Source organism: Rhinichthys klamathensis, unplaced genomic scaffold, assembly GCF_029890125.1.
Source record: "Rhinichthys klamathensis goyatoka isolate OS25496 unplaced genomic scaffold, OSU_Roscu_1.1 h1tg000219l_1, whole genome shotgun sequence".
NCBI lineage: Eukaryota > Metazoa > Chordata > Actinopteri > Cypriniformes > Leuciscidae > Rhinichthys > Rhinichthys klamathensis.
In genome coordinates, this window is record NW_026606743.1 from 15,001 (window position 1) to 25,886 (window position 10,886).

The 10,886-nt window shown below is 48.4% G+C and overlaps 1 protein-coding gene across 1 annotated transcript in view; it reads right to left on the reverse strand.

Annotated features, from left to right (window-relative positions):
• The window catches only part of LOC130097407 (acyl-CoA dehydrogenase family member 11-like), a gene marked incomplete at its 3' end in the record, with an annotated part of 21,326 nt that extends 11,903 nt beyond the window's left edge, over window positions 1-9,423 (reverse strand). The window contains exons 1-9 of the mRNA XM_056264233.1: window positions 9,326-9,423; window positions 7,216-7,680; window positions 6,548-6,647; window positions 4,678-4,789; window positions 4,329-4,471; window positions 1,836-1,985; window positions 1,674-1,768; window positions 1,483-1,582; window positions 1,259-1,399 (exon numbers count right to left, since the gene is read on the reverse strand). Of these exons, the coding sequence (XP_056120208.1) occupies window positions 1,259-1,399; window positions 1,483-1,582; window positions 1,674-1,768; window positions 1,836-1,985; window positions 4,329-4,471; window positions 4,678-4,789; window positions 6,548-6,647; window positions 7,216-7,673 (1,299 nt within the window). The remainder of the gene's footprint in view (window positions 1-1,258; window positions 1,400-1,482; window positions 1,583-1,673; window positions 1,769-1,835; window positions 1,986-4,328; window positions 4,472-4,677; window positions 4,790-6,547; window positions 6,648-7,215; window positions 7,681-9,325) is intronic.
• Between the last annotated feature and the right edge of the window lie 1,463 nt (window positions 9,424-10,886).

Below are 10,886 nucleotides of genomic sequence, written 5' to 3' on the forward strand. Positions count from 1 at the left end.
GAAATGCTCTGTTCTGCACCTCCTGATCCAAAACATCTGGGAACATGGGACCCTCCCACAGGACTGGAAGGATGCTAACATCGGAAGCAGAACGGAGACCGAGGCAACAGCCGTGGGATATCTCTCCTCTCCATCGCAGGGACAGTCCTGGCCAAGGTCATGCTCAGCAGACTGGTTGAGCACATCTAGGACGCTGTGCTTCCGGAAGACCAGATCCACGACAGACATGGTGTTTGTCTTGAGGCAGCTGATGGAGAAGAGCCGAGAAAAGCCGTTGGGGTGAGCAAGGCTGTCCGGTGTTCTTTAACATCCTCCTCTCTGCCATCACCTGCCTCTTCCACCGTGTCATGGGACATGGAGACGGTGTCCATGTGGAATACCGACTTGACGGAAGCGTTTTCAACATCCGTCGGCTCCAGGCCCGCACAAAGACAAAGACCCGCCAAATCTGTGAGCTTCAGTATGCTGATGACTGTGCCATCTTAGCTCACAGCCCAGACTCTATGCAGCACGCCCTTAACACAATATCCAGTCTGTACCAATCCTTCGGCCTACAGGTCAACATTCAAAAAACCGAGGTCATGTCCCATCTCATCCATTTTCACATAAACGGTGTTCCCCTTGAAACAGTGGACCACTTCACCTACCTCGGCTCCACTTTGTCCTCATGCTGCTCCTTGACACAGAAATACACACTTGGATAAATAAAGCCTCATCATCTTTTGGACGCCTACGCAGCAGGGTTTTTGAAAACCGTAACCTGAAGGTCAGTACCAAGCTCGCTGTTTACACCGCGGTGTGCGTCTCAACTCTGCTTTATGGGGCAGAGTCATGGACCCCATACCGCCAGCACATCATCAACCTAGAGGCCTTCCATATCCGCTGCCTACAGAAGATCCTCAGTTTGTCCTGGGAAGATCGAATCCCCCATACAGTCATCCTCAGCAACACTGACTCAATCTGGATGGATCAGCTGTGGCCAAAACACATCTGCGCTGGATAGGGCACAGCATACGCACGCCTGAACACCGCCTGCCCCGCCAAGTCATCTACAGTCAACTAATGGGCACTAATGGGCGCATCAGTCTCAGTAGGAGTGTGTGTGTGTGTGTGTGTGTGTGTGTGTGTGTGTGTGTGAGAGAGTGTGTGAGCACCTGTTTAGCGGTGTAGAGTTTGGCGACAGGGGTCATCAGTCTCAGTAGGAGTGTGTGTGTGTGTGTGTGTGTGTGTGTGTGTGTGAGTGTGTGTGTGTGAGCACCTGTTTAGCGGTGTAGAGTTTGGCGACAGGGGTCATCAGTCTCAGTAGGAGTGTTTCTCTCTCACTGGCGCTCTGGTTCTCCTCGCGACCCAGCAGTCGACACACTTCCATCGTCAGCAGAAACGCAGCGCGAGTCTCCACCTGAACAAACACACACACTTCATGAGTGGCACTACAGCAAACAGTGTGTGTGTGTGTGAGTGTGTGTGTGTGTGTGTGTTTACCTCCATTCTGCTGAGTGTTTGCACATGCAGCGCATGATCCTTCAGCAGCTTCCCAAACACTGAACGCTTGCATGCGTATTCCCTGCTCAGATGGACAATCCTGACACACACACACACACACACACATACACTCACTCACTGACGTCGTCTCTGCTGTGTGTATGATGATGAGGAGTGTGTGGTAAAATCACCTCCTCATGGCGGCCACCGCACACACAGTGTTGTAGATGCGAGTGATGGTCAGCATGTTAGCGATGGAGGCCACGCCGCGCCCCTCCTCGGACAGCTGAAGAGAGACCACAGTGAGTATGTGTGTGAGTGTGTGTGTGAGTGTATGTGTGAGTGAGGTTTACCAGCCGCGCGTTCATGCCATCCAGAAGCAGCTCCGCCGTCGGCACCTGCCGCGTCCCCAGTTTATCCTTCAGCCTCTGAACCTCGATCCCGTTAGATGAGCCGTCAGAGTCCCACACCTCCGCCAGGAACAGAGACAGACCCCGACTGCCCTACACACACACACACACATACACACACACACACAGAGAGAGACAGTCATGTTGGAACAGAAACATCCCCAAACTCTTCACACAAAGTTGGGAGCATGAAATTGTCCAAAATGTCTTGGTAAGCTCAAACATTAAGAGTTCCTTATCCCACCTAATCCCCCGCTTTACACCACTGCATCCCATGCTTTACTCCACTGCATCCCACGCTTTACTCCACTGCATCCCACGCTTTACACCACTGCATCCCCCGCTTTACTCCACTGCATCCCACGCTGTACTCCACTGCATCCCACGCTGTACTCCACTGCATCCCACGCTGTACTCCACTGCATCCCATGCTTTACTCCACTGCATCCCACGCTTTACACCACTGCATCCCACGCTGTACTCCACTGCATCCCACGCTGTACTCCACTGCATCCCATGCTTTACTCCACTGCATCCCACGCTTTACACCACTGCATCCCATGCTTTACTCCACTGCATCCCACGCTTTACTCCACTGCATCCTACGCTTTACACCACTGCATCCCCCGCTTTACTCCACTGCACCCCACGCTGTACTCCACTGCATCCCACGCTGTACTCCACTGCATCCCACGCTTTACTCCACTGCATCCCACGCTTTACTCCACTGCATCCCACGCTTTACTCCACTGCATCCCACGCTTTACTCCACTGCATCCCCCGCTTTACTCCACTGCACCCCACGCTGTACTCCACTGCATCCCACGCTGTACTCCACTGCATCCCCCGCTTTACTCCACTGCATCCCCCGCTTTACTCCACTGCATCCCACTCTTTACACCACTGCACCCCACGCTTTACACCACTGCATCCCACGCTTTACACCACTGCATCCCACGCTTTACTCAACTGCATCCCACGCTTTACTCCACTGCATCCCCCGCTTTACACCACTGCATCCCACGCTTTACTCCACTGCATCCCCGCTTTAAACCACTGCATCCCACGCTTTACACCACTGCATCCCACGCTTTACACCACTGCATCCCCCGCTTTACACCACTGCATCCCACGCTTTACACCACTGCATCCCACGCTTTACACCACTGCATCCCACGCTTTACACCACTGCATCCCACGCTTTACTCCACTGCATCCCACGCTTTACTCCACTGCATCCCCCGCTTTACACCACTGCATCCCACGCTTTACACCACTGCATCCCACGCTTTACACCACTGCATCCCACGCTTTACTCCACTGCATCCCGCGCTTTACACCACTGCATCCCACGCTTTACTCCACTGCACCCCACGCTTTACACCACTGCATCCCACGCTTTACACCACTGCATCCCACGCTTTACTCCACTGCATCCCCCGCTTTACACCACTGCATCCCCGCTTTACACCACTGCATCCCACGCTTTACACCACTGCATCCCACGCTTTACTCCACTGCATCCCCCGCTTTACACCACTGCATCACCCGCTTTACTCCACTGCATCCCCCGCTTTACACCACTGCATCCCATGCTTTACTCCACTGCATCCCCCGCTTTACACCACTGCATCCCACGCTTTACTCCACTGCATCCCACGCTTTACTCCACTGCATCCCATGCTTTACTCCACTGCATCCCCCGTTTTACACCACTGCATCCCCCGCTTTACTCCACTGCATCCCCCGCTTTACACCACTGCATCCCATGCTTTACACCACTGCATCCCACGCTTTACTCCACTGCATCCCACGCTTTACACCACTGCATCCCACGCTTTACTCCACTGCATCCCACGCTTTACACCACTGCATCCCACGCTTTACTCCACTGCACCCCACGCATTACACCACTGCATCCCACGCGGGGGGTGCACCACTGTACACCACTGCATCCCCCGCTTTACTCCACTGCATCCCACGCTTTACACCACTGCATCCCACGCTTTACACCACTGCACCCCATGCTTATTTATACAACTGTGGCCATATAAGTGATTTGAATTCAATGATTTGGAGTGGCGTCCCAATACTTTTGGGAATATAGTATTTAGTTAGTACAAGAGCATCAACATTCTTAAATTTGTATAAGCAGTATATTAATGATAAACAGTTATTATAACACAAATACTATAAACCTATAAAAGTATAAAGCAGCGATCTGCACTTAAACATTCATCTGTTTCTCTTTTATGGTGCTTTTAAAAAGGTTTTTTGACAAAGCTGCTGACATCGTTTGAGCCAAACACATAAACAACAATGAATTGAACTCTATGTCAGTCACACGTACGTGTGTGTGTGTGTGTGTGTGTGTGTGTGTGTGTGTGTGTGTGTGTGTGTGTGTGTGTGTGTGTGTGTGTGTGTGTGTGTCGGTACCGGTGTAGTGCGTCCGTGTTCATCTGTGACACGGGCCAGCGTGAGCGTCATATCAGCATCCGTGGCCGACGTGAACCATTTAAAGCCATACAGCTTGAACCATCCGTCCTGCTGTCGCTTGGCAACCGTCTCCGTACCGCTCGCTATGACAACAACAGCATCACATCAGAGACTGATGAGTGACTGTATCACAAACATGTGTGTGTGTGTGTGTGTGTGTGTGAGTGAGTGAGTGAGTGAGTGAGTGAGTGAGTGAGTGAGTGAGTGAGTGTGTTTGTGTTTGTGTGTGTGTGTGTGTGTGTGTGTGTGTGTGTGAGAGTGTGTGTGAGTGAGTGTGTGTGTGTCTCACAGACGTCAGATCCTCCTCTCCTCTCGGTCATCCACTGTCCTGATGTCCAGAATCTCTTGTCATCACGTGTGGTCAGACGCTCAAACGCTTTTCTGGCCGGCATACCTAAAGTCTACACACACACACACACACACACACACACACACACACACACACACACACACACACACACTCTTTGGTTAAGCTCATCTCACAGACATGCCTGATGTGTCAGAAGTAGGACTTTTATTTTTACGGTGCTGAGAATATCAGTGTCTCATTCTCCATCTTCATTAGTTTATTTCTCTGTTCAACAGTTGAGCAGAATAAACTTGAGCAGAATAAAAATAAATTAAACCTAAATAGCATTACTTAAAAAAATTACAAAAGCACATAACAAAATAACTGAAAATGAAACATTTGGAAAACGTCTCGGTTACAATTGTAACCCTGGTACCCTGAGAAGGGGAACTCGCACAAGGCCACTTTGGGGAACAGTGTGACCGGTGTCTGAAGCACGTGTCTAAACGCCACAATAACATTGCCCGGCGACAGCCTATGACGTCACTTATTTTGTCTGAAGGAGACGTGGGCATGCATACCCAAAACATGGCAATGAGACGCAGCTTCTCATTCCCCTTCTCAAAGAACCAAGGTTACATTTGTAACTGAGACGTTCCCTTTCAAATGGGAAGTCGCACTGCGTCCTAGGATGCTTTCGGGAACAAATACCCACTCCGCCATGCTGAAGGAGTGAGTGCCGTAACCGCTGACAAAGTCAATGACACCACAGAGCTGTGTCCAGAGTCACCGTTCCCTGCCCTAGATGGTACACACCAGCGGCTGCCGTGACTCTGTTCCCCAGGGCCAGAACGGCTACATACCCGTGGGCAGAGCTCAGGGCCAGGTATTCTAACCAATACATCCAAGGGAATATGACCAAGGATAAGGGATATCTTGCCTGCCACTTCAGGGGACACTATACCAGGGGACACTATATACGAGTGAAGGAAAACCACTCTCAAATGAGAGGAGGCCTAGCAACACTCTAAGAAAATATCATCAAGGAGGCTCGCAGAGAGCCAACGACCTGATAGTGTCTGAGAGGAGCTCTAAAAACAGAGGCCTCAGCAAGACGACTCTCTAAAGCGAGAGGAGGCCTAACTACGCTTTACGCTAAGGACTGTTTACCGAGGAGGCTCAAAGGAGCCTAACACTCGATACTGCTATCCAAGAGGAGCTCTAGGGAGTGGAGGCCTCCGCAGGACGGCCCTCTGGAGCGAGAGGAGAACTAACAAGGGGAGCCAGCTGAGTACCAGCTGCGACCACTCAGAAACAAATGTCTTCGTAGGATCTCAAAACTCCAGCACTCCCGAAGCTGCCTTACGACAAAAAAGGGTTCCTCATCCCAGGGACTGGAGGACCCTGCTTCAAGACCCGACTCAGGAGGAGGGTTCTGCTCATCAGCCGAACCCGAGGAAAAACAGGCACTCCAGCACTCATGAAGGTGCCTATGCGAGGAAGGGTTCGCACACTAGGGCAGAAAAACTTCTTCCTGGCGGGTGTCAGAGATCGCCACCACAGAGCACTGCTCAGATCTAAAAATAACACCAGCCTTTACTCTCTCTGCATCTACTTCCACAGAATTAGGCCTCACACATTAGTAATCGCAGACCGGGAAGGGAAATGATCGCATGAGACAGTCCCTGTTGGTGTAGTGGTCAGGACACATCAGCACAGAACATGTGCGGCGGGAGCTTCGTGGAGTGGGTTCCACTGTGTCTGTTTGCTCAGAACGTGATGGTGTTGGTGTAAAGGTCAGGTGTCCCGATACTCTTGTCCATATAGTGCATTATATATTATATAGTTTATACAGTATTGAGTGCTTTACCTCGATGACTTTAGCAGCTCCGTCCGTCATGGCCAGCGGGCAGGTGTAGAGTCCAGCCGACGGAGCAAACAGGTACATCTTACTCATCTGATACACACGACTGCACACACACACACACACTCTAGTGAAACTGCCAGTGGGATGAGAGGAATACTCAGTGGCTACGTTTATATGCAACCAAATAATCCATCAGTAATGGGAGTGACAGCTCAATCGGACTGAAAAGCCTTCATGTAAACGCCTTAAATCGATCCGATTGAGCTTGATCCGAATTAAATTTCGATCGGATTGAAAGGAGTGGTTTATTCCTTTTCTAATGCGATCGAGAGAACATGTAAACACTTTACAGGGCAGTTTTACGGTGTGATGAATATAAGCACCGGCACAACGGCTCATACGCTCATCATCTCCAGATCATGACCAGAAGTGGATAAAGATTAAGTCTGCTGTTTAAAACAAATAAAGAAGACATCGGGAAACTCTGTATATTCGTGCAGTGTGCGCATGTCAAAATATCTATTCCTGAAGCTTGTGACATAAACACACACACCAACCCGATCACATGTTTAGCGTAACCCTACGTTCAGATTAATCAATCACGATGAATTCAGTCCGAATGAAACAGGAGTTTGCATGTAAACGTAGGCAGTGATGCAGTGACCTCTGACCTCCACTCCCCGTAGGTGCGCTCGTATCCGGCGGCCACCAGGCCCTCGTGCGCGGAGATGCGCCTCAGGTGAGCCCAGGCGTCGCAGGTGAGGATGCGGTCGCGCCGGCGGCCCCAGGGGTCGTAGCGCTGCAGCACCGGCGGGCTGAGCTCGCACCGGCGGCCCAGAGCCTCCACCTCACACACCACACGCTCCCCGAAGCGCATCAGCTCCTCCTGCACCCCCCGCACAGGCAGGTGGCGCTGCAGGTACGCTCGCAGCAGTGCATCCTGGGTAAACGGGTTGGTGAGCAGGGGCCGCTCCTGGAAGAACGTCCCGATGGCAGAGCGGGAAAACGGAGTTTGTGTGTGTGAGTGCAGCTCACTGAGGGTCTCGACCGACACACTGCTGTGGGACACACTCCGACTGAGCATGTGCAGAGCCACACGGTTACCACGGCGACACACACGAACTGCCATGCTGAAGCTGTAGAAACACACACACACTGTCTGTGCACAAACTACATAAACGTTCTCAGGAAATGGACAAGTACATATTACTATGGCAACCAGCTCTTCCTACAGGTCAAAGGTCATCTCATCATCTACATCAGGGGTTTCCAGTCTTATAGGCCATGGATCGCCAAATATGATCATCCATCCTAAAACTTAAAAGGCAGCTACCGGTATATATTTTACACAGTATAAACAATTTATACTAATTTAAATTTTATACTACACCATTTTAAAGTATTATTTGGAAATCATTTAGCATCTGTGAAGTTACATTAATTTCTTTTTTGCAAACTGTTAAATATATTATTTAATTTTTTTGTTTATTTTAATTTGTAATATGTATTTATTAAAATCACATTTATTGTTAGTCATTTAATATATATTTACTATAGGCTACTATATACATTTTAATCAGTCCTCTAAAACTGTTTGCTCGTTCGACTCAGTGGGCCCTATTTTAGCGATCTGAAACGCAAGTGTAAAGCGCAAAGCGCAAGTAACTTTGTGGGCGGGTCTTGGGCGCTGTTGCTATTTTCCCGGCGGGATAAATGCCTCTTGCGCTCGACGCAAATCTAAAAGGGGTTGGTCTGAAGTAGCTTCATTATTCATAGGTGTGGTTTGGGCGTAACGGGAAACAAACCAATAAGAGCGTCAGATCACATTCCCTTTAAGAGCATGAGGAACGAGGTGCGCGTGTTCCATGGCGCAATACTATTATAACGGCGCACTTACCAGGCGCGCTTCAGAACCGGTTCACAGCCGAGGAGATCGATGTTCTCGTCAGGGCCGTAAAAGAAAGAGAAGTGACATTGGGGATGGGACAAACACACCCAAATTAGCTTCGGTTAAACATGCATATAATAATTGGGGTAAATGTGTAAGCTTTATGCCTATTTTTCCAATCGTCATGGACACAACAATGATTTCCCTCGTGTTTTAATATTTTTCTTATAGTAATGCAGGCTATAATTTGCAAAAAGTAAAATGCATCTGCGTAGATGAGAGAATCATCTACAGTGTATGCGCGTTCTTCACACTCTGTATTATGGCCAAGCATGCGCGCTTAAAATAGCATCTGAATGTACGCGCAACGCGCCACCGACTTTAGACTGGGTTTTTCTGGTCAGTGGCGCAATTGATTTCTGGAACTGCAGAATAGCACCAGGAAATGTTTGCGCCGGAACACGCCTCCTTTTCTGCGCTGAACCGCCCAGGGAGCGCAAGTTCATTCCCTAGTTTACCGACGTGCGTCTGTGGAGGGAAAAGCCCGCTTTGCGCGGGTGCAAAATACATGCGTCGGTGTACAAAGTCATTTGCGCTGAGTGCAAGATAGGGCCCATCGAATCATTTGATTGCGCAAGTAAAGCTGTGAACTTTCACCCACTAACATGAAGCCTTCAGCTGTTTCATTTCTCTTTCTCTGAACATTCATCCGTCACTTCTCTAACTGCTCTTTATACAGCAAAATCACTTTAAAAACACACAGAAAGCGCAGAGAACAGGCACTCTCAAGCACCAAATACACTCAGCGACATCAGAGCAGTGTTTGAGCCGTATTTAAGCAGATTATAAGCTCTGTTTCTGTTATTTTGGGCAGATTTGAGCAGCTCACCGACCGTTCGCGTTCCGAGTTTCCAAACTGCACAAACACACTGAAGACTGGACTGACTCAAGTCTGATTCATTTAAGGAGTCGATTCTATCAAACGGAGACTAGCGACTGAATCCACAGCGATTCACTAAAGGAGTCGATTCTTTTAGACGCGAGTAACGGCGCATGCGCTGCTGATCCACTGCAGGCGCAGTCGACACAAACAAACTACAGACCTGACAGCTCATGTTCGTTATCTGTTAATGTTTAATGTTACTGAAAGGGAAGTTTAGCGAAGAGTCCGTTCAGTCCAGAGCTTTTCAAGAGGTCTGGATGAACTTATTTCAGAAGGGTAAACATAAATATAACATTGTTATAATGACTGTTTTAACCTAACTGAAAGAAACACAAGTAGTAGATTAAATCAGAGGAATAGGATTGTTTACCAATTGAGTGCAGTCATATTGTAAATGAAAAGAGATTAATCTCGATTCAGATTCAGACACTAAATATGAAGCGGAAGATTGCTAAAACCTTGTTTTATTTGAGTAGTTTAATGAACCTCAAAGAATCATTTGTGTAACGATTCCATGGATGATATTTATATGAACCTTTATAAAGGTTCTTCGTGGAATCAGACATGCCAACAAAGACGCTGTATTTTTAAGATGGCAGGAATCATAGATTTAGAATTAGGCTCGTTTTCGCCACGGAGTAAAATAAAATAAAACAAAAATGTAATTTTACTCTTTATCTCACAATTCAGACTTTTTTATTTATTCTGAGCTGTAAGAAGTCAGAATTGAGCAATTCAAACTAGGAATTGTGAGAGAAAAGTCTCAATCACCTCTTAAAAAATGGCGGAAAAAACTGAATTCTGAGAAAGAAATTAACTTTATTTGTATTTTTTAATGTGGCGTAAACAAGCTTCCATTCATTATTATTTACAGCTGTTTGCAGAATAAGTTAGACACTCTAGGTCTTCCAACAGCGCCTGACTCGATCTCCAGCCAGTCTTCATGGACCCGTTCCTGTCGTGACACACACGATCCGGGATCTGAAGATAAAGAAAGGAGTCGCAGGCGGAGGAACGTCACAATGCATTTAATGCAGACTCATGCAGCGTAAAGCGAGCACATGCTAGATACCAGAGCCGAAGCGAGTACTGAGATCCCACGATCCCGCAGCATAGAAGCCAAACATATCATATCACCATAAAAATAGCATTTTAGCATATACTTGATAAAAAAATGTAAAAATGGAGGTTGATGTTAAAATAAAAAATGGAGGTAATAAATCTGCTCTGAAGTGTCTTCAGGTCCTGAGGTCATTGTGGTTTCTGATGAGTCCATGAAAACACGTAAGAAACAGATTAAAGACGTAAAACACTGAAACAGGCGCCAGGACTGCGTTTAGTGTGAGTCACTCCATGAGGTCTGTGTGTTTCATGAGGTTTCTGGGTTGTTGGTGAGTGTGAGGAGTGAGAGAGCGAGTTAAAGGGATCGGTCACCCAAACGTGAAGATCAGCCCGGGATTTACTCTCCCTCACGCCATCCGAGGTGTGTGTGCCACTCTTCTCCCAGGCCA